This window comes from Miniopterus schreibersii (genome assembly GCF_964146895.1).
Source record: "Miniopterus schreibersii genome assembly, chromosome: 22".
Lineage (NCBI taxonomy): Eukaryota > Metazoa > Chordata > Mammalia > Chiroptera > Miniopteridae > Miniopterus > Miniopterus schreibersii.
Window position 1 is genome coordinate 11,533,564 of NC_138124.1, and position 27,471 is coordinate 11,561,034.

Here is a 27,471-nt window from a genome sequence, read left to right on the forward strand (position 1 = left end):
TTTTTTTACAGTTCTTAGTATATATATTTTTGAGTTTTTTAAAGGAAGTGTTCTAACATCAAGTGAGAGAACTGAATCTGGGCTAAAGACAGAAGACGTTCATTATTATGGAGCCACACTTTGACCAGCTTCCCGTGGCCGTGTGAATGGAAGACGAGCTGCTTGTTCCAAGGGGGTAAACGCGATCCTTGGTTGGCTGCGTGTAGTTCAGCAATGTGACCCAAGGTGTGGGGAAGCCAGTGTGCCCAGGAACCCAGGTGAAGGCAGGGACAAGGGACCGCCATGGAGTAAGCAGGCTCATGGCAGGAAAGGCACATAGGGGACTCCCCAAGGGGAAGAGAGAAGATCCGAAGGCTGACCCAAGTCCGGAATCCAAAGGTCCATGGGGACAGGGTCCCACAGAGGGTAGTATGGACTGAAGCCCCTCAGGGCTTAGGGACCTTGGAGGATATCCTGCTCTGAGGAAAAAAGCCGAACACATGATGCCGAGGAGCAGCTTTAGGGTACTGGAGTGCGGGGTGCCATGATGCCCTATGCAGATGCCCCAGGGTGGGCCAGGCCTATAGACTGTAGGGAGACCCTTAAAAGAGCGACACCAGTGGCCACGACGACCACTTACTGTGCACACCTGTCCGGTCTCTCGGTCTGGCTGTAGAAGGACTGGCCCCTCAAATTCTTGGACAGAGGGGTAGTCAAGAATGACGAATGAGACCCCGTGCTTATCAGATACCTGGGAAGTAGCAGTGGAAGAGTGCGTCCCACATTGGTGACACAGATCACATCGGGAACCTCTGAGGTCCCAGACCGGTCCTCCATACTGGCATCTTTGCGTCTCTGCTCTGGGACCAGGAAGGGCAGGATGATTCAGTCCCTGAATAAAGCTTAGAGCCATCACCTATGTCATAAGCATGGTACTCGGGCTGACCGGGGGTGGGGGCAGGGGGTCAGCAATGCCAGTACTATCGCTAGGCCCACAGGGTAGTCTGAGCTCATGCCAGAGAGCACAGGTCAAGGACAGACCAAACATCCCCCTTCTCCTTACACACACACAGCCTCAACAGTGTGTGTGCGCGTGCGTGCCTGTGTCTGTCCTTAATCAGCCCTGGACACAACACCCACGTGCCCCACCCCCACCCAGTAGCAGGAACCATGGCCCCCGCTCTGCTGCCTTCTGTCCCTCTCAAGGCTGAACGCACATCCATCTGTTCTTCTGAAACCACCCCCTTCAGCTCTCTTTCCTTCTTCCTCGTTTTCAATTCCTACTTTTCTAGTATCATTCTCCAGTGTTCTATATGTTGAAATGCAAGCAAGCAACACACATAAAGAAACTTTGTTCTTTCCCCAACCACATTCTCCCCAAAGGGCGCTGCCCAGCCCAGCCCCACAAACCCCACCTGACAGTCGGGCTCATCAGCGCAGGCAGGACAGGTGAACGTTTGTGCCACGGCAGGAGCGGCAACAGTGACCTTCCCCTCAGCCCCAACCCCGGGGAGCGGTCTGGGAGGACCTGCCCTGCGCCGTGAACAGTGCTCGGCCCGGAACGGGTGTGAGGAAGAAGAATCGACACGCTTCTGGGTTATGAGACTTTCTTTCAACAAAGCACACACCCTATTGTTGCTCGTATTCTGGGGCACAGGAGCCGCTGGGATGAAAATAGTGTATTCGCTTTATTGCTGGACCTCACAGTCAAGGGATCCTCACCTCACTGGGGACCCAGGGGACCCAAGGGTCACACCTGCAGACACAGAGGGGCAGGAGTCATGGGGAGAAGGGGGAACTTCACCCCAGCTCAGGCTTGATGGGTGTTTCAGACAGAGCCAAAGCTAGCCCAAGCCATGACCTTCTTGCCATTCAAATCAAATCAAGTCACCTTGTGTCAATAGGAAGTTGGGGAGATACAACTTTCCTCCCCAAAACTGGCCAAGAGAGTTGACCAGCTGGCAGCAGCTGCCCCCGGACTGCTGGAGTTGGGACTTACAAGTCTGGAACCCCTGGGGCAGGCGGGAGGTTGAGGTCAAGAATCTGGACGGATTCCCCATGAGGATGCGGGTTTCTAAGCAACCTGACAGCACCATGTGTGGAAAGGAGAGCAGAGGACCAGGCACTGAAATCCTCAGTCATGGGAAGTGAGGGGTCATGAGGAAAGGTGAGGGGAGGTCTGATGCGTGAGTTTCCAAGGTACTAGGATCAGATTATGCACTTTCCTATGTCATCAGTTTTTACCTGAATAAATCATTTAAATCTTAACAAATCAACTTCTACAAATTTAATTTCTTGTTTTGTCCATAATGATTGGGTAATGTTCCATGATAGGAATGACCCCGTGGCTATTTATTTTTTTATAATCCTTCCCCATCTGGAAAAAATACACAGTTAATAACTACAGGAAAATACCTTTCAATGTGGGCAGTTCTATCCCCAAGAAGTGACCTATATGAGTTACAAGCAGCAAAGAGGCAGAATGAAAGCATGAACTGCTTTTGTGACTGGGCTGGTACCTGAAGGAGCAGGAGTGCCCTCAATCCAGTCCCCAGGAAGGGAAAGAGCCTACGCCCTCTCACCTTCTAGCCTCCCTCTAACGCCACCTACTGGGAGAACTTAACAAGCAGCCAGTCAAGAAAGGAGAAACCAAATTTAGAGCCCCAAGCCCAGCATCTGAAAACCAACAGAGCTGAGACCCAACAGTATCAGAACCAATCAATCCCATCCTCCCCTTGATACTCAGCATCCACACCCCTCACCAGAAACACACGTGACCACGGTACAGTAACAGCCAACACTGCAAGCTTTCCACTTGCAAGATGCCCATGTCCTTCATACCAAGGAAGACACTGGCCCTCTCCACCAGAGGAGGCAGTGAACGAACCAGTCCCTTGCACCCATCACGGTGCCGTGTTAATGACCCCTCTAACTCAAATAGTCCCACCTCAACCTTCCGTAACATAAGAAAATGCACATCGCTGCTGTCCTTGTCCTCACTTCTATAGTTCTCACAAGGCCATAGCTGGTATTTTAAAACTTCTTCCTATTGTTTCCTTTGCTCTCTGCCAGCCTCTCAGCTGCTTTTTTTTTTTTACCAGTCTCAATCCTCAATGGTCTTATCTTTTGTAGTTTTCTGTAGTTTTCTATTTAAGTTTTCCTAAAGGTGTGTAAGTACTCAGCGGTGCCCAGAGACTCCTCTGGGGCCCTGACATGGTCCTCCCTGGCCCCACCTGCTCCTTGAACCAAAGCCAATCACCCAGCCAGTACAGCAGCCCCTCTTGACCTGTGGTTCAGTGGATGAGGAATCCAAATGCTGGCTCACCATCGAGGCCAATGGAACCATCATGTCCCCTGGAGAGAGCATTTCTCCTGGGGAACCAAATCCCCCAAACCAGCAGAACCCAAAGTTGCAGGAATGGGAAGCGAACATTTGGTTTTTGAGGCCACTACTATCCCGACATGAATTCCCAGTCCTGTGTATTCTGAGATCACCAGCACATACCACACCTCCTTAAAGTTAGATCTCGCTCCCAAGTAGCATCACACCGGAGGCTTCAGTATCTCATTCCACCACCCTCAGGCTGACGCAGCCTGTCAGAAGAAACGTCGTACACAATACCATGGGCAGCAAGTAAAGATCTCCGAGTCCACAGATGACATTGGTGAGAGGGTTACAGAGCAGGCAAACCCGTATCTAGACACCTAGAGCACACATCTGTTCCCGTGGGGATAAACTGGTGCACCCTCCATGATGGAAAAGATCCAAAGTAATCGCCCCGTTGCCAGGTGACCGGATGGTAACCCCAGAGGACGCCATCTCACCAGGGGCTGGCAGACACAGCAACCAGTAATGGAGAGTAGCCAGGTGTTCAGGTTACCTACTGTTGCATTACAAATCACACCAAAATTTTGTCACTTGAAACATTAACATTTACTTTGCTCACAAATCTGTGATTTGGGCATCAGGACTTGGGAGGGGGCAGCTCATCTGTTCCATCCAGCATCAGCTGGGAAGGTGGAAGGCAGGGGTTATGGTCATCACAAGGCTCGCTCACTCACATCTGGCAGTGATGAGACCTTAGCTGGGACTGTGGCTAAGACATCTACAAATGCTCTCTACCTGGGATGACACATGGAACCCAGTCCATCATAGATGCCCTGTGGTGAACCCTCAGACACAAGTATCTTCACTCTAGATGTATTCAGAGGCCCATCTATATAACTCTTACCCAGAAATGCTTGCACCAATCTTCCATATTGTATAAAGAGCTGTCAACATTTGGAAAATTTTCTTAACTCAGTGAACCAATATTTTCTAAGTGACCAATGCAGTTATAAAACGATAAATAAGTTTAGCATCCAAAGACTAAAGGATTTCAACATAGAGCAAAAAAAATTCACAGGGTTTCACATTCCCCATTGCAGCTAACCTTTAAGAAACATTAAGAAATGACCAACTGTTTAGCTTTGGTGCAGTCTCAAAGAATATCCCAATTATCTGAAACAACTATTAAAATACCCCTTTTTCTGTGTAAGGCTGCATTTTCTTCAGGTATCTCAGCCAAAACAATGTACTGCAACCAAAACAATGAATGCAGGACAGAGTTGTCTATTATTTGCAAAAACATAGAACAATGCCCTTTCTCTCCTGAATTTCTTTTGGAAAATAATGACAAATATGCTATTTATGGTAGTGTGTATTTCACAAATTTTTTAAATTTCTCACTTTAATTTTTAACATGGTAAATATCAACATATATAACCCACATAAACAAAAGCTTTTTAGAGTCCTTGTTGAGAACTCTTTCTAGGCAGCCTTTTCGGTTCTCCTCAGTAGGTCATCAGAACACTAACACTCAAACATGGTCTGAGAAGCCTCGCAACGCAAAGAGGTCCAGCATGTAAGCCCTGCCTTAGGTGTCATGGTGAGCAGTACAAGCAGCAGCAGGTTGGCTTATCAATCTGGATGGGAACATCCCAACTTGCTCCAGACCACTGCACCCCTAGAAAAATCACCAAAGTGGCAGCAAGCCCATGAATTCTCATGGGTTTATCTCCGATCACCTAGTTCAAAAGTGACCCCACAAAAGCACAACAGAACTGCCCAGCTGAGCCCAGCAAAACCCTAGAATCATGAGAAATAAATCCATTTTAAGTCAACTAAGTGTTAGAGTAACACGAGAGATAACTTTTATACAGTAACATTAAAGTCCCATGTATTTATCATTTTCTCTGAGCTTTACTTCTTTATGCAATTCCCCAACTTTCTATACTATATCCTCTAGTATTATCTTTCCCCAGTTTCGGTTGCTTGTAAATTCTGATCTATTTTTCCAGCTTTGTTTGAAACTTTTTATTTCTTAAACAATGTTTCCTGCGTTTAGAATTTGGGGAATAAAAAAAATTCAGAGGGTTTCTTGAATCTTTAGACTTGACATTGGCAGCAATCTCTATTCTTCCTCTGCCCCTCTCTCTCTGTAACCCTTACCACCTTAGACATGACCAAATCGGTTTATCACATTCTTTGTCCTTTATCACCTTCTTATTTTCCAGCTTTTTGTCTCTGGCCCTCTACACACTTATTTCTTGCTGACCTATCTTCCAGTGTACTTCTTTTCAGCTGCGTCTAGTCTATTAAATCCCTATTTTAGCTATTCTATGTTCCAGTTTTATAACTGCCATTTGGCTCCTTTTTAGTTTTAAGTTATCTGCTGAAATTCTCAACTGTGATACCTCTCTCTGAATATGGTAGGCATCGTTCTTTAAAGTGTCTTATAACTCCAATATGTGAATGACTTTTATTAAAAAAATGACTCAGGGTGTTCGAGGATCATTTGGTATCCTGAGTCTGTTTCTCAGAGACTCTGTTCTTTATTCTTTGTCTCACGTACTTCTTTGTTCTTATGTGAACATTATATTTGCGAATTCTTTGAAGAAATAATGACATCTCACTCACCCATATCCCTAAGGTATAACCTTGTGGGGTCCTAATTCCTTGGCAGGCCCCCGACTTCATGTCCTTTAGCCCAAGTGAGATTGTCAAAAGCACCAGTCAGTCTGTCAGGCGCACAATGACCTTAACACCTGCAAGATAAAGGCAGCACTAAACATGGGCTTCCATCCCTGGGACTGTCTTCCCTCAGATCCTGGCCTATCAAGTCTTCCCCAGCTTCATATGTCTCCAATGTCTTCACGCACATTTCACAATTCTGCACATTTCCTAGAATCCTCAGTGGTAGGTTGGCCTGAATAACCAAGTGTGCCATTACTTTACAATGGTGCCTTTGTGAAGTCCCTCTCATTCCTTTTCTCATGTTTACAATTCTTTTTCTCTTCAATTATTTGAGAGAGGCGTTATATACAATATTCCTGTTATCTAGATTTAGGGTAGACAAACTTTGGGAGTTTGAACTTTTTTAGTCTCTTTTTGTGCCCATCTACATATTTACAAGGAAGTAATATAATTGATCTTGCATTTCTACGCATTCTGTAGTGGGAGTTTTCAAATGACACATTTGCAACTCCTATACTGCTCTGAAACAAGTCTCCAGACCTTTTAAAAAAAAACCACCGTATGTACGTAATCCCTGAAATATGGTATTTTTAATACACTGTAATACTGTTATCTATCCACTTGCTTTTTGCATTGAACAGCATCTGAAAGCAAGCCTAGAGACAAACAAACAAAATAACAAACAACAACCCCACAGTCAAGTGAAGAAAAAGGTGGTATTATTTAAGAGTGAATCTTAACCTAACCCAACTTCACTCCCATAATTCAAACACTATCAAAGAGAAAACAAAGTCTTAAGGAGGGAAGTAGCACAATTGTGTTAAACAATATTGGCAGCAGTAGGAGAACGAATTTGGGGGGGGCAGTAGGAAAATGTAAAGACTAGGAAACTATTAAAAAACACACTCTGATAGACACCGGGGGGGGAGATAGAAAGGAAAATTATTTGAGAATTAATAAGACTCTGAGAATGAACGGATGTCTGTGTGGCTGGAGAATGGGAAGGGTTAGGGGTGACCTAGGCAACCTTGACTCTGCTTGTAATGCGCCCTGCAAAGTGGCGGCTAGTAACAAATGCCTATAAGACCAACGGCAGTTACAGCGCTGCACAAAATCACACTCAGCAAAAGCCAAAAAGAGGAGAGGGAATAGGCAAGAGCAAAGTGTCTCAATTTTGAGGAACTAATTTCAAAACCGTGAAAATATCACAACTGATTAAATAGGACAAAATTTTTTTTAAAATGCCTAACATGTAAACAAGGGACTGGCATGGTAATGATACACACAAATGGATGGGTGTGCCAAAGCTCCACAACTATTTCACATGTGTATATGTTACCCCTAATAATAAACTTAAAGCCTACAACTTCATAAATCTATTTCTCCATACATGTATATATTGAGTGCTACTAAGACCGTACTAAAGCATTACATAAGGTGCCATTTTAGCAACAATGGTTTGGAAACTTAACTTTAAAAAACTGCATATTAGTATAATTATAAAATCAGGGTGAAGCAAAAATAGGTTTACAGCTGTATGTGAAAACAGTTTATTCTTGTATTATTGTTTTGTTTTGTTTTTGTTGTTGTTAGTCCTTACCCAGGGTACTTTTTCCATTGATTTTTTAGAGAAAGAGAGGGAGGGAGAGAGAAACATGGATGTGAGGAAGACGCATCAACTGGTTGCCTCTGACACACACTCCAACCAGGGCGGGGGATTGAACCTGCAACCCAGGTATAAGCCCTTGACCAGGAATCAAACCCATGACTCTTTGGTCCATGGGCTGACGCTCTAACCACTGAGAAAAACTGACCAAGGCTTCTTTTATTATTTATTAATGATTGCATTACTGTCCATACAAACAAGTGTAAACCTACTTTTGCCCCACCCTGTATGGGTTGCAGGCTCGATCCCCAGTAAGGAACATGCAAAAGGCAGCCAGTGGATGCTCTCACATTGATGCATCTTTCTCTCTCCCCGTCTAAAAATCGATTTAAAAAAAAATTACTACTAAATAAAAAATACTAAAAAACACATATTTAATGTCTGGGGATGATAATGCCTTCTTTAGCATCAATGGGGGGCAAATCTTTCATGTTCTCCTTATGTGCTGTATTTAAAGGGGGGAGGGGGTCTTAATAAAGAATTAAAACCCCTGACTTTTAGGCATTGTGAATGTTGATAAACACCCTAACTAAACAATTATTGACAGAAAGTTGTCACAGGTGAAAATTCCCTTAATGCTCAAATTTAATCATAGTTTAGGAAAAATAATCATAGTGTGAACCTCTAACTTCTTAGCCAGAACTTAACAGAACTTGAGAGCAAACTGCCAAAACTGCTGAGATTAGAGGACGGTACTGAAGCCAAACTTCTCATTGCATAAAAGCCAAACAAGAAAATCAAGCCACCACCTCAGAGATCAGTCTAAATACAAGAGGGAATACACAATATACAAAGGTTGTGTAATGCATCCACACAAGCACATTGTTCTTTGAAATTTAAAGAAAAAATTTATTGAAGATCTGAAAAACAATTCCTAAAAGATTGGCTTTTCCAGAAAACTGTAGCTACACAATGCATTGCGTCTATCATGTTAAAACGTGCATTAGACAAAAATACAAAAACCATAAACAAGCCACCACTCTTCAACAATCTGAGCAAAGATAAAATGCCTAAGGAACAATGTGGATGACTTGCAAAGGATAAGCTCTTTACTGTAAGCACCAATAAAAAAAAGAAGTACAAATGGATGAGTGTGATCAGTTATATACACTGAATTGAACCTTTGGCACTAGGAATCAGAGCATTTTGTAATATAGCATTAACACATATTATAAAAGTGCGTAGTGTCAAAGGAGTAGAACCACCAGCATTCAAAAGCAGCTTTGTCAACTAGGCAATAGAACACTCTACAGTATGTCCCTCCGTTGTCCATCAATACACTGGTAGCAACTTTGAAATGAAAAAAAGGGAAAGAAAAAGGAGCTGTAACCCCTTTTATTTTCTGTTTAAAATCAAACAGAAACAAACATCGATTCTGTTATACACTAACATTTTCAAAGTACATCATTTGTACAAGAGAAGGACTAAGAACAGAAACGTGTCACAGATCCAAACGTAAGCTAAGTAAGCGCCTCACACAGCTTTCCGGTGGTACTCGGGGGGAGCCACTTCATAGTCGCTGGCGCTAAACAAAGTCGCAGAATTCTTTGCCAGGTATCTAAAAATAAAATGTCATTCATTACAAATAAAAAAGAAATATACCTCGACAGACAAGCCAAACAAAACATTCTTTATACGAAAATAATCACAACCTTGCAGTAAAATGATGTAATTACAACTCAGATAATAGTGTGATACACCAGATGACAACGCATAAAGGAACGAAGTCCTGAATCACTCCCCGTATTTCAAAACACTGAGAAGAGTTATCTTCAGGATACTGACTTGAGTTGAGACTATTATCTTTTAAGAAAACAGGTGGAGTTACCCTCAAATAACATTTTGGTGTTTTCTTTAGCTCTTTAAAACTATAAAGCTGATTCCCAGGCTCACATTGCAGTTTTAAATATTTTATTATAAAATATGTGGTGTTAGTTTAAGAAAACTCAAATACAGAAATGAGTCAAGAAGAAATGGAAAACTTCAACCTTTCCTCCCAGTACCACACACAAGAAATAACCCATTGCTAAGGATAAACCAGACTTCTCTAGACCTTTTCCAAAGATTAAAAACGTTTCTCTACAAATGAGGGGAATCACACCTACTCTCCATTACAACCTGCTTGGAAATCACTGTGCATTTAAGTGTTTCTACAGGGTAAGTTCCCAGAAGCATAACTGTCCAGTCAGAGTGAACATTTTTTTGTACTTCAATGTCTTTGAATTTCTAATGTCCTACTTATCAGTGCTTTGTTCATCTGTTCCTTACTGCAAACTCTTCTTTGTGTATTAAAGGTACCAGGTCCTTTATCATATATGGAACATCTAGTCCCGTCATTTTTAAGAGCATATTCTTATAACATAGAATTTTAAATATTTGTAGTCAAATTTATCAATCATTTCCTCTATCACTAGGTTTAATTTTTAGAAAGACCATTCTCACTACAAAAGTCATAAAAATATTGCCCTACATTTTCCTTCATTATTTTAATAGTTTACATTTTTGATTCATCTAGAATTTTGATGCATGACAGCAGTGTGGCTCTTTAATTTTGTTTTCTTCCAAAGACTAGTCAGTTGTTCCTATTTCTTGAGTACTCCACCATTCCCCGTATTACTAATGCCACTATGAGTGATATTCCCATACATTTGCACTTAATTTGTTCCATTAACATATCTACTCCTGTACCAATACCATTGTTTTATGCATTGTTTTATATTTAGTATCTATAGTGTCAATCTATCATAAGAGTAATTTTTAGTAGATTATACCAATTCTTGTTTTTAATGTCAAGCAAACCCTCAGACTTACTTTAGGAAATCATGAAGATAATTCAGTAACAAAGCAAGGCTCTTCTCATCCAGAGGTGTATAGGCCAGCATCGCTCCAATTCGAACTATTTAAACAAAATAATTTAATCAAACTTACATCCAAGGTAGCACTATAAGCATATTTTAACTATGTGAGCAAATGCAACCATCACCAATTGCTTTAAAATATGTGATTTTAGAAACTCTTAACTTTTAAAGTTCGATATTTGTCATTTTAAATGGAAGTTCAACTTGAAATGCAATTTTTCAGAATGTTATTTTATGTTACTCCTTGATATCAATAAGGAAAGACAAGAATATTAAGGGCCCAAAGGAAAAAAGTTGAATTGTTTTCTAAATGGCATATTACCGAATAATCTCAGTAGATGTGGCGCTCCATACACATGGGACATGGGTGCGTCAGGGTGGTCTGCGAGGATTTCAGCATACTGCGGTCTCTCAAATTTGTAGAGCAGCTGAGTGCCCAACATTACATTGAAGTATTCCTTTATCCCCGCCACGACTTCATTAACAGCATACTCCCTGATTAATGAGGAAGAGAGAGGGAGAGAGAGGGGAACATCAGTAAGAGAGAAGCATCGACTGGCTGCCTCCTGCACGCCTCCTACTAAGGATCAAGCCTGCAACCTGTGCACGTGCCCTGACTGGCAATCAAACCAGTGACCTCTTGGTTCCTAGGTCGATGCTCAACCACTAAGCCACACTGGCTGGGGAAAAATAATTTACTTCCAAAATAGTCACTGAAAAGAACTGAGATGAGGATTAATCCAACCAACATGAGTATAAGGGATTAAGTTAAAGGTTGAACTGATAATGAGGATGAATCTTTACTGAAGGTTTTTTAAAAAGGGATTTAACAAGAGCAAAAAACCACAACTCTGCAAAAAAAATTAATACTGAGCAAACTACAGCCCTCAGCTAAAAGTGGTTTTTACATTTTACTTTTTTTAAAGGATTTTTTTAAATATATCTTTTTTGATTTCAAAGAGAGGAAGGGAGAGGGAGAGAGAGTTGAAACATCAATGGTCAGAGTGTCGTCATTTATCAGCTGCCTCCTGCATGCCCCTGGCTGGGGATCATGTGCCCTGACCGGGAATCAAACTCTGGATCTCCTGGATCCTAGGTGGACGCTCAACCGCTGAGCCACGCCCAGCAGGCAGTTTTTACATTTTGAAAGGATTGTTTTTTAAATGGCTATATATGTATTTACATACAATAGCTTCAATTTTATCTGAAATGTTACTATATGGCCCTGTAAGAAAAAGTTTGTCAGCTAAACCCGTGTCAAACAATGGTATTCTACTTTGCTAGTGTTTGATAGTATTGTTTTAAGGTAGGTACACATTTCAGATAATTTAAAAATAAGAATATTTAGAAAAAAGGTGTCTTTGAATATACTTCAAACGTGTATATTCCTACTTATTATCCGTGTTTCCTCGCGATTTCTTGTAATTTGCATAATCCTCCAGAATGGAATCCACATTCTTCTTGGCAGGAAGATAGAAGAGCTATAAAAACAAAAACACACTTGAATACTAGTATTCTGTTTTAAAAGAAAAATCACACTGATGAAGCTTTAATGCTTTAATGTAATTTTTCTAAAGCTTTAATGATTAAAAATCACCCAATAGTATTATGAAATAGGAAAAAGCACTGTTCAGCACTTGAAACATGGCTAATGTGGCCAAGGAACTAAAAATTTAATTTTACTTACATGGCCAAACATGGCTAACGACCGCTATATTGAATAGCACAGCTCCAAAGACTGGTGACCTACTGAACACACATAAACCACCACTATCTGTGGAACACGCCACATAACTTTACCTCCACCTTATCAATCATTTACTGTTGTGTGTATTATGTGCCAGACTGTCTGAAGCATGAACAATTTCTTTTCATCCTCATATCAACTCTGAGGTAGGTGTCATTACCCCACTAAATGTGGAAACTAAAATACACCTAACTTGTGCTAACTCAGATTGTAAACGGTAGAGCCAAGGTTTCAATTCTTGCAGTTTAGCCAGACCCAAATCAAGGATCAAATGAAGTCCACATATTGTACATGACCATTCTCTTAAGTCTCATAATACTCAAGCAGGCCCTACTCTTCCCCGCCCTGCCCATGTCATTTGTTTTAAGACAACGGTTCATTTGTCTCAGAGTTTATCATTCTGGAGTACCCTTGTGGTGTTACACAGGCACCTCACAATGCCCCCATTTCCTGCACACGAATAATTAGACCTAGGAACTCGACTGGTTCTTTGGGAGGCCGAGAATACCTTGCAGATGGCATTGTGTGCTTCCTATTACATTCCAGTAGCCGGGACACATGTGAGGATGCCCCCTTTCTGATGATAGTAAAACAGGAAACACACGCTTCTTTGTCTTTACCAATTTTCAGAATGATGATTCCTGCTCTAACAGCTTCCAAAAATGAATTATCCCTTCCTGTTTTTAATCATTTATAAACTCAAGGACTTTTATATCTGTCCTTTGTTTCATTCCTCTCCAAGTTACTCTACCTGATGATAACACTGGTCAATCTCTGAATTAAAACTCATCAGTCATCTCTTTAATATTCTAGTCTATACAACTTTCCCCTTTAAAAGTTTTTTTTCAAACTAGAAAGAACACATACAGATAATAATCAGTGCAGCTTTCAAGTTACCTGTTTCTGGCGGGTAATTAAGTCCCAGTCATCAACCAGCCATGGTTTTAGTTCTTCAGGAATCTTTACTTTAACTTCAACTCTGTTCATGAATGTTTCCTCCTAATTGGAAAACGGGAAAGTATTTTAAAATGTCTTTTCTTGCTAATTGCTAGTTTCAAAGGGCTTTTTTCAACCTTGAGGAACTAGGTATAAATTCTTTAGTTACTCCAACAGGCTGCCTCATTATCATTTCAAAACTGTGACAAGACCATAAAGCTGGCTATGGGAAATGGGAACATCTTATAGAAAATTGATCTATTCAGTGCCTTTTCATGTAAAGGCAAAGATTCTTTAACAAATCTTTAAATGACCACTCTTTTAGTGTTCATTTGTTGTGCTTTTATTAGTGTTTCCATATTTGTTGATACTCAATGACTATGCCAAACACAACTATCTTAAAGTTACGACTTTAAAGTTTTCAATAACTACTCAAAGGTGCCTGATTTTCAGAACATACCACTTTATAAGTATGCCACTGCTTTATAACCTCAGCTTCAGAAATATAAAATGTCAGTTAAAGATAATAACCCTGCTTTCAAAGTTACAATTCATAATTTTGGAAGTTACAATAAATAAGAAATAAGGCTATCAGTAAGAACTCAAAGCTATTACACACACACGGAATAGTTTTCCATGGAATTTTTTATGATTTATTAAGTTACCTTGGGACACACTAAGCCATTGAAAGCGACCTGATAAGTCTATACAGCAAGTTCTCAATGGCATCAATATGTTCTCTGATTTCAAAGCAAAACTACGTATAATAAAACCAATTGGACCACAGGCTAATTGATATAAACAAAAGTTAAGTTCCTACGGCATCTCTACAATGTCTTAACAAAACTACATTATTCAAGGAACTGATGCCCAGTTCAACACCACAGGAACACTTAGTCTTGTCTTGTACATGAACACAGAGCTCATAAACAAATATCTGATGATAAGCTGGGGGGTGGGGAGATATCTAACAAGGACATACCTAGTGTTACAAGTAGAAAAATATATTTGTATGTATGTGTATATATATCCTGTAGCCAAACAAAAGGAATATTTTCATTTCAGTAGCTAACCATGTTAGCAGTGCTTTTGAGACTCAAAGCTCTGAGTATTTATTGTGTTGTAACATGAGTGAGACTAAAAATTCTAACATGCTATTCATAAAGTTAAGGAAAATCTCACGTTTTCAACAGTAGGATCTACTCGAGCTCTTTTCTTGCGAGGAGGCTGAGGTGTCTCACTGGTGCTGCCACCATCTCCATTTCCAGGTGCTATAAAATTTGAAAGTGAGGAAGAGATTTTTAACGTATTAAATGAGAAATTTTTAAGAAAAATAGTGTCTCATAGCACACCCTACCTTTCATTTTTCCATTACATAGGTGTTACTTGAATCTATGTTAAAGAATCCTATTCCTACCAAAAACAACTTTCATGCACAGCTCTAATACAGCCACCTTACATCTCTTTTAAAAAGTTATCTCCAGGGTTAGTCATTAAGAATTAAGAACATGAAAATAATAAATGCTTAGAGGTTTCTCCATGGTGAAAAGAGTATCGCCCTGGCCAACGCTGCACAGGGGTTAGAGCATCGACCCTCGCACCGAAGGGTCTCGGGTTCAATTCCCAGTCAAGGGCTCGTGCAGGAGACAACCAAATCGATATGTCTCTCACGTCGATGTTTCTCTCTCTCCCTTCTGCTGTCTCTCTGAAAAGCAGTGGAAAAAATGTCCTTGGGTGAGGATTAACAAAAACAAAACAAAACACACAAAAAAAATCAGTTAGGTTTGCACTACTATATAACTATCATAATGCTGTGATTCATATTTGAGACCACCGATAAACATAAGCTTACTCTAAACTTTATAACTTAATTTTAAGTCAATTTAAAATTCAGTATTGTAAAGATAAAATATTTTTAACAATTAATATGCTTACTTTTCTGTTTGTTCTTTTTTGTTTTCCTGAAAAGAAAAAAGAAAAATAAATAATTATTGCTAGTAAAACTGCCTGTTTCTAATTCCCTTTTATCAGGGATAAATTCCTAGAGAAATACTGCCTTGAACAATAAAATCAGGCAACAAATAGTTTCCTGATCAGACAGAGGATTTTCATTGATAGCTGGTTAAAATCACATCTCCCTCCACGCTGATGTTTGTCTGTCTCTCTCCCCCTCCTCTACCCTCCCTGCCTTCCACTCTCTTAAAAAAAAAAAAAAGGAAAAAAATCCTCCAGTGACGATTAACAAAAACAAAACAAAACAAAAAAAAGTTACAATATTCCAGTTTCTATTTTCAATAAATCCTGATATAGTATTTGAATTTCACTTAGAAACAGTGGGCAAAATCAAAACAAAAGATAGAGTTTCTTACACTTCAACATTTTTCTGCTGCAGACCAGATGTCTTCTTTCCTGGGGCAGCCCCTCTCATCTTGCCCTCTGCATACTGCTCCCTTCAAAAATAATTGCAATAGTCATCACAAAATGAGTACTCACACAGAATAAATAAATTGTGGCAGCATGATTCCATTTTGAAATTTATATTCCAATTAAGGTCCCAAGCCTATACATATATATTCTGAGACATGGTTTTTAACAAGTTAGATATATTTACAAAAATGAAACAATTCAAGAAGAGTAAAAGACGGAAGATTTGGCTCTGTTTATCTAGCAAAATTAAAATAAACGTAGGCCAGCTGGCCATGGTCCAGCCTTGGAGCATCAACCTAGGATCCAGGAGATCGAGGTTCGATTCCTGGTCAGGGCACATGCCGGGGCTGCGGGCTGGAACCCCAGCCAGGGGGCATGCAGGAGGCAGCCAATCAATGACTCTCATCATTGATGTTTCAACTCTCTCCCCCACTCTCCCTTCCTCTTTGAAATCAATAAAGATATATTTTTTAAAATTTTTACATAAATAAATAAATGTAGTAAAAAATGATTATAATAGATAGTGTCTCACATAACTAAAAACTTCATTTGTGTTTTGGAATTCACAAATCCCAACATTTTATTTGACCTCTTCTGTCATTTCAATTTTGACATACATTTCAGCTTTGAAATTAAAAGAAAACAATTACCCTACAGACCACCCAGTCTTTCTAGGTTCCTTTCCTCAATGTGCTTCCAAAAATGAGGGACAATTATGGGGATGCCTCTTGTCCTTGTTCTGCCCCCTCTCACAACTATACCTTCTACAGAGCCCAGGAGAGAAGATGGCAATGAGTTTGCCAATTACTGAACTTTCAACTAACATTGTTTTCTACCTACCTCTTAGGACAGATTCAAGAAATAACAGGTGTGCTACATGTTTTCCTAGGAAAGGCTTCTCTGATTACTTGAAGTCAAGGTCATAACACAGCAACTGACAAGTGCCAGGAATCATTTTATAGCCAGGCAGCCAACATGATTTCCATTGTTAACCCCATTTAAAAAAAATAATTTACAGGCATTTTTCCTTGTATTCATGTTGCAAGACAAACTTACTGATTGGCTTTTTGAAGTTCTCGCTGTTTCTGCAGATTGGTGTCCACGTATTTGAGCACTCTGCTTTCTGGAACCCATTCATCCCAACTGAAAGAGAGAAAAGTTAAAACATCATTCAAAAATATTTTCATTTTTACTCAGACTGTTGTCCTCTAATTATTTTTAGAGATCCACGAGACAAGACTTTGGATAAACTGGAGCTACAAATTCACTATCAACTAAAATAAAAATCTCTCTTCTATAAAGGAAATAAACTTCATATTCTCAAAAGCAACAGTCCAAATCTAAACTGCCAGAGTCCAAAAGCAAATTATTCAAATCATTTTTCAAAAGTGCGTAAGAGTATGGCATTTAACAGAAGAGTCCCTAAAAAATTATCTTTACAGAATAAATATACCTTAAAGAATTTTAATTTCAAAAAAAGACGCACAGGAGACAATAAACTGACTTTTTGAAAAACTGAAACTAACTGGCTACTTAGCTGTGTGTAACAGCAAAGTTACAGAACTCTGTGCCTTAGTTTCATCACCTGTAAAATGGGAATAATAGTACCAATGCCACAGGACTGTTATAAGCATTATGTGATACACGTAAAACACTTCAGAGTTTGACACAAAAATAAACATAAACACTCAAGGTATGCCAGAAACGTATTAGGAGATATACAACACTCTCCCATCTAGAGGGACTCGGCTAGGACTCTAAGTCATTACACACAACGGCTTATCAGAGAACACCATCTTTAACCTTCACTCACTTGCAAATGGTACACTGTCTTCCAAGCATAACAGAAAAGATGGCTTTCTAAACATCAAAGGTAGGAACCACCCACTCTGTTAAAATATCAACCTGCTAAGGCATTCCAGCAGTTAGATAAAAGCTCCTTCAAAACAGGATTTCAGCCCTGGTCTGTGTGGATCAGTGGTTAAGAGTGCCGTCCCATGCACCAAAGAGTCTCGGGTTCAATTCCCGGTCAGGGCACACAGCCGGGTAGCGGCGGTGATCCCCAGTCTGGGTTGGAGAGTATGCAGGAGGCAACCAATCAGTTTGTTTGTTTCTCATCAATGAGAAAACATATCCTCAAGTGAGGATTAAAAAAGCGAAAAAAAAAACATTACTTCTGGTGTCTGTTTTCCCAAAGGGGAAAACAAAACAAGGTTATTTCTTAGGGAATGCTTAATTTCTCACACAAAGCAACTCTTTCCTCCTGCTGATGGAGCTCCTTTAGTGACACAACTAGATGTATCCTCAAAGTCTTTTATTTAATGATTTCCCACCTCTGACCTCTTATGTAAGATAGTCAAAAGAAGAATAAATAAGAAGCAATCCTCAATATGATTTCCTAGAAAAAACTTTAAAACATGCATTTACCTAGAGGTCAGGAGGGGGTGGTGTACTGAGGGAGCTCCTTCAGGAACAGGAAAAAGGGCTACAATATCCTCACGTGTCTTCAAAGTTTTTTCAGAGCGCCTGGGCCTCACAGCACTTCTGATACAGACAGCACAGTACAAAGTAATCTCAGTAAACTAGGTGCAGAATTTAGCTTAAGCTTTAAGATTTATTTACAAATGGATTACTTAAATGTCTGTGTCAACAAATTGCAATAAGGTTTTTGAAAATTTAGACATCTCTTACCTACTGTACTTTTAAAAACCATATATAAATTTACTGAAGTTTAAGAAAACTCCAATTTGGAGACTGAGCTTTTGTTGTATAATTTTCTAAAAGATATCCTACAAACCATTTTCATAATGAGGATTTTATTTATGTATCTACTTATATTTATTCCAACTCTCTCTCAATTAAAGGGAGAGAGTAATTGACTATGTAATGTCAATTTTTACTTATTACAAAGTTCATTTTAGAAACTACCCCCCCTGACATAGAATGCATCTAAATAAGCACTTTGGGCCCTGGCTGGGTAACTCAGTTGGTTAAGAGGACCATCCTGATATGCCAAGGTTGGGGGTTTGATCCCCAGTCAGGGCACATACAAGAATCAACCAATGAATGCATAGATGAGTCGAAGAACTAACTGATGTTTCTCTTCCCAACCTAAAAATTAAAAAAAAAAAATTTAATGAAAAAAGTACCTTGATCTAAAACCCAAATCAATTCTAGAGTTTCTTTATGCCAGGAGCTGAAAACTCTTACTAAACCACAGGGAAATTAAGTGACATCTTTTGCTCTGAGGACCATCACTACTAGGGCAGTAAAGGCCAAACATTCAGAAATTTTTATGTATAGATTAAGCATAAAAGAATCACAGAATTTTTTAAAGGTAGCTTGGCCCCAGCTGGTGTGGCTCAATGGTTAGGGCATGGGCCCATCTCACCAAAGGGTTGTGGGGTTTGATCACCAGCCCTGCTCAGGCATGTGCAGAAGGCAACCAATCGATGTGCCTCTCTCACATCTATGTTTCTCTCCCTCACCCCCCTGAAAAGCGATGGAAAAAATATCCTCAGGTGAGGATTGTAAAAATTAATTAGCTAGCTAGCTAACTAGATAGAGGTAGCCTGTAAGGAATTCCCAAAGCCACGATTCACTGTACTGCTTACACAGCACTAAATAAAAACCTGACACACATGCTAGGCATTGGAATGACTTCCCCCGCTTGCTAAATGGGTTTATTTAAAGGGTTCCCTAAATACTAAAATGAAAATTTTCAAAATTACATATATTTGTCTACATACCAAATCAATGACAAAACATACACCTCAGTATATTAATATTCCTCAATATATCTACAGAGATATTAATAAAGATCTCTAATATTTAGTGCCATTTCTTCTTTTTCCGAGGGCCAATTATTATTTAATATAAAATTAGTTGGAAACAAAATAAAACAAAATCTATGCAGCCTATCATTTACTGGTGTTAGTGAACTATGATATTACAAAGGAAAAAAATGTTATGTTTATTTTGAAGCAGTGAAATGAGAAACTACAAGAATTTGATATTTTCACAATTTCTTACAAACTGTAAATGCCACTTAAAACCCAGTCTTTAAGTTATACACATATCTACACGTAGTTTTACGCAAAATATCTATTACACATGAAAGAGTTAAGCCCAAAAGCTATGTCCATATCTAACAGTATTGAGTTACTAGTATTACCTACCTATCAAAGTTAGAAATATTTCAATTATCATTAACGGGGGGGGGGGGATCGGTAAGTTGTAAGAATGTGCTCTTACAGGTTTAAATTTCCACCTTTCTACAATTATACTAATGAAAAGTTAAGAGTTTGATTTTTTTTTTTTTATTATTTTGCTAAAAGCATTTGTGAAAATTTTTTCTAACAGATATAACCAGCTGGGTTGGTCACATGGGTAGGGAACTGCATGAAACAAGACCAAAGTCAGGCAGGGTGGAGGGGTCAATGGGGGAAAAAAGGGGACATCTGTAATACTCCCAACAATAAAGATAAATTTTAAAAAAAAGAAAAAAGACCAAAGTCAGTAACCATTTTTGAGAAAACCTCCTTTCACAGCAAAAGTACTAGACAAATCAGATGGCACTGCTCACATGGAGAACCAGGTACCAAAAGCACAGCTCAGGTAACACAAAGCATTAAAAGTTGCTAGAAAATAACTCCGAAACAACTATACTTTCTGGCAAAGCTATCTTTGATGGATAAAACACCATTAATAAAAGTAATTTAAAATCTCTCATAGTAAAAATCACAGGCTGTTCAATTATAAGCACCAAAAGTAAGTTATTAGATGTGGTATTTGTGGACCCCAAGAAGAAATACCCATCACTGAAAAAGAGCTCCACTAGCTGGATATTCTGGAATGTGTCCATTCTGTACATTGTCCACTCCCAGTAACAAATCAATACACCACTACTTAAAAAAATAAAATAAAATACTCTAGTCTGGCAAGGGTGGCTCAGTGGTTGAGCATCAACCTATGAATCAGGAGGTCCCATTCAGGGCACATGCCCCGGTTGCGACCTCAATGGGGGGGGGTGGGACGGACACACGGACACACACACACACACACACGAGTGCAGGAAGCAGCCAATTGATGACTCTCATCATTGATGTTTCTCTCTCTCTCTCTCTCTCTCTCTCTCTCTGCCCCCCCCCCTGAAGTCAATAAAAAAAACATTTAAAAAAAAAACACTCTAAACTCTTCAGGGTAGAAAATTAAGTCCTGCAATTAAATTCCTGTATCAGTATTAAATCATATGGTAAATACTGAAACATATGCCCTAGCCAGTTTGGCTGAGTAGTTAGAGCACTGGCCCAAGGACTGAAGGGTCCTGGGTTCGATTGTGGCCAAGGGCACGTACCTTGGTTGCAGGCTCGATCCTCGGCAGGAGGCAACCAATCAATGTCTCTCACTCTCTTTCTCTGTCCCTCCCTCCCTCTCTCTCTGAAAAGCAATGGAAAAAACATCGTTGGATGAGGATTTAAAAAAACACACCAACAAACAAAAAAACCTGAAACCAATGAAATCACATTCTGTCAGCAATAATTATGTTCCCAAAGCTCAGAACAGTCCGGTGTGGCTCAGTGCTTATGCGTCAACCCATGAACAAGGAGGTCCCAGTTTGATTCCTGGTCAGGGCACATGTCCAGATTTCAGGCTTGATCCCCAGTAGGGGGCACGAAGGAGGCAGCCCAGTGATGTCTCTCTCTCCTCACTGATGTTTCTCTGCCCCGCCTTGCCCCCGGCCTCTGAAATCAATAAAAACATATTTAAAAAGAATTTTTTTAAAGTTCAGAACATAAGTTGGTTAGAACATAAGTTTGGAACACACTTCCACATCAGATAACCTTCATCCTTCCCTTTCTAGGCAGAAAAATCCAACTCGCTTTGAGTATAACGGCTTGATAGAACATACATAGTTACTGAGTTTGTGCTAAGGCAAAAATAAAAAATTAAAAACATCAAGCTGTCCTAAAATGTACCAAAACCGGGAGGTGTTGGGGGAGTGGGGTGGAGGGATTGAGCAAAAAAGAAAGTCAAGGACATGGACAACAGTGTGGTGATCCTGGGAGTGGTGGGAATGGGCATAGAGGGAGTAAATGGTGATGGAAAAATTAAAATAAAATACACCAAAACCAATAAAAGAAAGCAGTTGGTTGACTAATGATTATCAGGCATTAAACTAGAACACAAGAAATACTCCAAAGACTTTAAAATAAAATGGCTGCACGCCCTAATTTCTATTGCATTTCCATCATACTCAAATGAAATGGTTCACCCTTGCTGCAAAATGTATGTTAAAACTGTACAAGAATTAAGAAGCATATGCTTGTGCCAGTCTATGACATAAGTTACTTTGTGGATTATAAATAAAAGACTGCTTTCAAAGATCTAATACTTACTTTTTATTCCAACCACTGTAATGTATAAAGTATTTCACTTGTTTGTCCTTTATGGCCACCTTTACACACTGAAATAAAGAAGAAAAAATTTTACTTAGAAATATTAAAGAAGAGAGACTACCTGGATGATTTTTAAAATATCCAATCTTTCAAAGACACTCTTGAAACTTAAACTCTTTGGTGGTCAAAATGAACCCCCCAAAATGTGACTCTCTAAAAGAACATTATTTAAACTTGTGTAAGTATTAAGAGTCATAAAATTGCCAAATTGTCAGTCAATTCAACAAAGCAAAGCACCATAAGCATAAGGTAATTGGTTCAATTCCCAGTCAGGGCACGTGCCCAAGTTGCAGGTTCCATCCCCAACGGGGCATGCAGGAGGCAACTAATCAATGTTTCTCTCATGGATGTTTCTAACTCTCTCCCTTTCCCTTCCTCTCTCTCTAAAAATCAATAAAAAGAGTCAAGTCCTAATATTTGTCCTAAAAAAGTTAACAGAAAGAAAACACTAGAAATATTTTTTACATTGGGATGCATTATCCCATTCACCTATGGTTAAATGTAAAATCAGTTTTTTATAATCTGAGCACACACCAATGGAAGAAAGGGAGCCCCTCAGGACTCAAACTTTGCCACACAAACCAACAAATGAAAGCTAAATATACTCATTTTTAATGTTAGCCTTTACCTTTAACGTAATTTAATCAGCTCAGAGCTTACTCAGTATACTGCAATTGCATATAAAATTGGCATTGGTAGTGTTTTCTCACAAGTCATTAACTACACAATGCTACTGCTCCCATCAATAATCAATCTTCTGTCTTTCCCCTCAAATATCATTTCCAACTACCGGGTGAATGGGGCAAGACAGCATGCTTTATTTGATACACTAAGCAAGCAGAAGCAAGCAGTAGAACACCCAGTAATAGAAGGTGAGGAATTCCACAAACCTATGGAAAAGGTAACTTGTAAAGTCAGATCTAACCAGCAGTTCCACGTAACTTCCTAAAGGAAAACAGGTTTCATACCTTTGCTTCATAAAGAAGAGGCCCATGGAAGCACAGCACTCGCTCACCTGTAAGAGTAAGAGTAATGGGTTAACTGCAGTTTCCCTTCACATAGAAAATTCACACCTGAGAGCTACCACACGTGAACTATGGTATTTCCTCACAAAATCAGGAAAGTGGGAAAGGCTATGTATGGACTGACACTTCAGATCAAACTTCAACAGTAAGTACCCTACAACAAAAACACCCTAGTATCTGATGTAAATAACAAAAACAGTGTACTGGAATGTCAATCTATTTAAATCATCAAACCATCTGTTACCCACTAAGCAAATAAAACCTACTGTAACTACCTATTGGCAGGTTTTGTTTTGTTTTTCAATGTATATCTGCAAAAACAACTTTAAAGATGTATCCCAAGTTTAAAACCATATGCTCAATCTGTATCTCCACTTCCAACCCTTTTATTAATTAAAAAAAAATAATCTATACATTAAAATTTCAATGTGCATGAGAAACGGCTGGGTGCCTTTTGTTTTTAAAGAGGTTCGTATTCATGACTTCAGTGTGTTCAACGACGTTTTGGGCACAAGGCTGCTTCAGTGAACGAAGAATTACACAATAATTCTAATCTGTGGAACTTACACTCTCTGTTGAACCTACCATTAAGACTTCCAAGACTAAATAATATGTAAGAGACCAAATTAATATCTGGAAGCCAACCTGCTAGCCAGACCAATCAAGCAGGCAATTCTTTGCAGTACTTCAACATTAAACATTACATTTTATTGTAGTAGAAACATTTCTCCACTTGGTTTCAACAGACCCACAAGGCAACAAAAGCAGTCCAATACAGTCAGCTCTTTTACCTCTAAAATTAAATTAAAACAGCCTACCCAGCTCAATTCTGAAGACTATAGAAGTTTCACTGTTTTAAAAAATTACTGCTGCCTTTACTGCATAGGTCCATTCTGAAGAACCACCGCCTGGGGTCGCTAAGCCTATGCAGAGCTTAAAGTGGTCTCGAGACTGGAAAAAGGGAAAGCAGTCAACCAGGGGTAAGCTAAATGGGCCTGAACCCAAAGTAGTCAGAAGTAAAAGGACAGCTAAGCAAATGTACAGAGTTTAGAATGACTTCCAGGCTGCTGGGAGCATTAACCAGAACAGGAAACGGAGGGAGGGGGTTTCAGATCAATCCTGGAATATGTCAGTGGTTACAGCACATCCAAAAAGGAGCCGTCTAGTAAGCAGTTGAGTACACGTCTGGACCTGAGGAGATCTGGGCTAGAGCCATTGTTGAGTACCGTGGGCAAGGAGACCATGGGGATACAGATAAGGTACAGAGTTAATAGCACCAAAGATCAGATCTGTGTCTCTTAATTTCTCTGCAGGCAACTTTAAAGGCACCCTAAAAATGGCCTTACTCCCCCATCCTTTTGGCTATTGCTGCCAAAGACAACTGCACTGAGGCTAAAGGCCTTAGACCTCCATTCTGGGTACATGGCCCTAATATTCTGTCGAAAAAAATATAAGGCTGGCTGAGAGGAGTATGATCCAGGATAACAAATGCCTGATTTTCATGAAGTGGAGAAAAAGTCCGGTAATTGGGGAAAGAACAAACCACTGTATTAGATATGTTTTTTAAAAAACCTTCTCCACTCTTAATCCTTTCTAATATCTAAGAACAAAGGTAACTGCCCAATGCTCTCAAGTTCAAGGTTAGTAAAATTCCAATTCACCATCCTCCCTTACCAGGATTATCACTCAAAGCCAGCTTCAGCCAGTCTCTTAATTCCTGACAAGGCAACAGGCCCTCCCTCTGACAATGGGCTAGATGCCCAACAGTTTTCTTTACACTATGGTTTGACGGAATTTCAAGTGGAAGACCAAGTCCAGTGCAAAACAGTCACTGTGCTTAAAAATTACTTATATAACATGTTATACCTTTATTAAATGAGAAAAACTTTCGAATTAAAGGAATTATGAAAAAAATACTATTTCTGGTAATTCATATTTCCACCATTACATAAGCTCAATTCTGCTGCAGTGTTTCATTACAATTCTGTCAGGCTATTCCTTTTTCCTTACAAGGCATCCTCTGAACTTGTCATATAAATAATTATTATTTAATAATGGTTAAGCAACTCAGCTTTGACACAAGAGTAGAAAACATCTGGAAAGTGATGGTAAGGCCAGACGATTTTCCTCCTACGGGGGGATATTAACTTTTTGTGTCACACCCTTGACAGTATGGTGAAGCCTACAGGCCTTTCCCTAGAATGTTCTTATAAATACACCAAAAAAAAGTATTACAAAGGGAACTAACTATACGGAAACTGTTAGTAAAGCATTTTAAATATTATGTTTTATGACATTACGTGAACTCAGTTGATAAGAGTAATTTGAAGTCATGGGGAGCATGTATATTCCACAACTGCAAAGCCGGAATACCAACACATACTGCTACTACTACTGGGGTTTTTTGTTGTTTTTTTTGGGGGGAGCACTTCACCCCTAACTGAAATATTCAATGTTAGATAATAAATTATTTTTCCCGCCCCAAGTTCTCGAATCTTCTGAATTACACCCACTGACTAAAGATTAAGAACCCCTGGTCTGAAACACCTAGTAAGAAAAACAAATCCATAGGAGGCAGGCAGCTTCTCAAGGTGGAAGAAAGGTATTAAGAGTCCATCGTTCCCGAGCCGCTCGCTCAGGGGTTAGAGCCGCGGCTTTCGGCCTGAAGAGCCCCGGTGGGGGGGCACGGGGGAGGCAGCCAATCTACGCGAGACACATCCATGTTTGTTTCCCTCCTCCTCTCCCTCCCTTGCTCTCCCCTCCCTTCCACTCTCTCTGAAAAACAATGGAAAAAAATACCCTCGGGTGAGAAGTTAAAAAAAAAAACAAAAGGGTCAATCGTTATTTTTAAAAAAAGCCCTCAAAAAATTCTTAAATACTCCATAGAGTCATAATATACTTGGCTTTGGGATATATTACTCTCTAAGTAATTCTAAAGCACATTCAAGTTTGAAAATTCTACTACAAAAAAATTTTCGCAGGCGTCTGAATACTTACGGTAACTAGCACATACCTCCACCATAGCAACGAAGGGACTTTTAAAGCCTTTTACTTCCATTTTGGTCTACGACGAGGCCTCCCCTTTAATACACACTAACGGAGGCGGTAACTGTGAAATTAAAGAGCTCCCTCCCCCCGGGGGGGGCGGCAGCCTCTTCTACCGTCAGCCAAAAGCCTCGTCGATCAAAAGCCAATTAATAAAAACTGACTGGGCTTTCAAAAAAATCACTGTTCATCAAACGTTATTGCAATTAGCCAATCAACCGGGGTATTTAACAGAGAGGCAGGAAGGCAACGGGACTTGTAAACCGAGGCCTCGTAACAGTGCGTTTAAGTGGCTCTCCTCATCTTTTTACGAGCAGCAGCCTCGCGAGCGCGCCCTCGGCGGTCCCGAGCGCAGAGCGTCGCCCGCAGACAGCACAAAGCCCGGGCCGCCGCCCGCCCGCCGAGGTGGCCGCGGGGAGACGCCGGCGGCCATCTTGCGGCGGCCATTTCACGGCGCGGCTCTCCCGCCCGCCCGCGCCCCCCCGCCCCGCCCGGGCCCCGCGCCTCCCCGTCGCTGCCGCCGCCCCGGGCTCGCGGCCGCCCACGGCGCCAGCCGTTGTCTGCCCGCGGCGGGCCCGCGCCCCTCCCCGCGGCCACGCCGCCTCAGCCGCCATGGCGCCCGGCCCTCCCACCGCCGCTCCCTCGGCCGCGCCGCCGCCTCACAACAGACGCCGAGGGAGGCCCGGCGCGCCCGCGCCTCCTCGGCTCCGCCAGCGCCGCTACCGCCCTGAGCTCACAAAGCGCTCTGCCCGGCCGCGCCCAGACCCGCCCGCGCCGCAATGCGCTTCTGCACAAAGCGCCGCCAGCCCCGCGCCGCCCGCCCGCCGCCCAGCCGCCCCGCCGCCGTTAGCTGCCTCGCCCAAGGCCCAGACTCACCCTCTTGGAATTTAGGCTTCGGGTCCTGCTTCGGCGCCATTTATAGGGATTCGCCGCCGCCTCCTCCTTCTCCCACCACCCCGACTACCGCCCCCCACTCGCTACCCCACCCAGCTCCGCGTCAGACGCCGTGGGCAGCACCAGCTCTACATCCCGGGCGCGATTTGCCGGCGCCCAAACACCTCACAGCGCCGCGAGTGCGCAGCCGCGTTGCCAACCGCTCCCAGCCGCGCATGCGCCTCTGCGCCGCGCCGCCCAGGGCATGCCGGGAGCGGTAGTTCCCAGCCGCGCGTGCTGGGAGGAGTCCCCCTTTCATCCGCTCCCATCCCCCATCCTTTTGGGGTGGGTGAAGCCCGGATGGGTTCTAGGCGGTGTCGGAGCGCGGGAGGGAGGCGGCGCGGGAGGCGATGCAGAGCGGGAAAGGCGCCTTGTGCAGTC

The 27,471-nt window shown here is 41.1% G+C and overlaps 1 protein-coding gene across 2 annotated transcripts; it reads right to left on the bottom strand.

Moving 5' to 3' along the window:
* Positions 1 to 8,981: 8,981 nt before the first annotated feature.
* Positions 8,982 to 27,283, bottom strand: MORF4L1 (mortality factor 4 like 1). Of its 2 annotated transcripts, XM_081124786.1 has the most exons (13): positions 27,034 to 27,264; positions 23,056 to 23,102; positions 22,028 to 22,095; positions 18,057 to 18,173; positions 16,686 to 16,772; positions 15,572 to 15,652; positions 15,138 to 15,163; positions 14,385 to 14,473; positions 13,164 to 13,265; positions 11,912 to 12,000; positions 10,842 to 11,014; positions 10,473 to 10,557; positions 8,982 to 9,219 (listed from the first exon to the last, which is right to left on the bottom strand). In XM_081124786.1, the coding sequence occupies exons 1-13, from the start codon at positions 27,071 to 27,073 to the stop codon at positions 9,135 to 9,137; spliced, it is 1,089 nt and encodes a 362-aa protein (XP_080980912.1). In that variant the 5' UTR covers positions 27,074 to 27,264; the 3' UTR covers positions 8,982 to 9,134. The 2 variants fall into 2 exon arrangements, with proteins under 2 accessions (XP_080980912.1, XP_080980913.1); XM_081124787.1 differs by lacking the exon at positions 18,057 to 18,173 and having other exon boundaries at positions 27,034 to 27,283.
* Positions 27,284 to 27,471: the final 188 nt, after the last annotated feature.

Excerpts from the sequence above, each read along its gene's own strand:
- MORF4L1 (XM_081124786.1), bottom strand. The coding sequence starts at position 27,073 with ATGGCGCCGAAGCAGGACCCGAAGCCTAAATTCCAAGAGG. Across the intron at positions 22,096-23,055 it reads CTCTTCTTTATGAAGCAAAG|TGTGTAAAGGTGGCCATAAA; the intron begins GTATGAAACCTG and ends TCTTTATTTCAG. Across the intron at positions 11,015-11,911 it reads CGAGGAAACACGGATAATAA|GGAGTATGCTGTTAATGAAG; the intron begins GTAGGAATATAC and ends CTCATTAATCAG.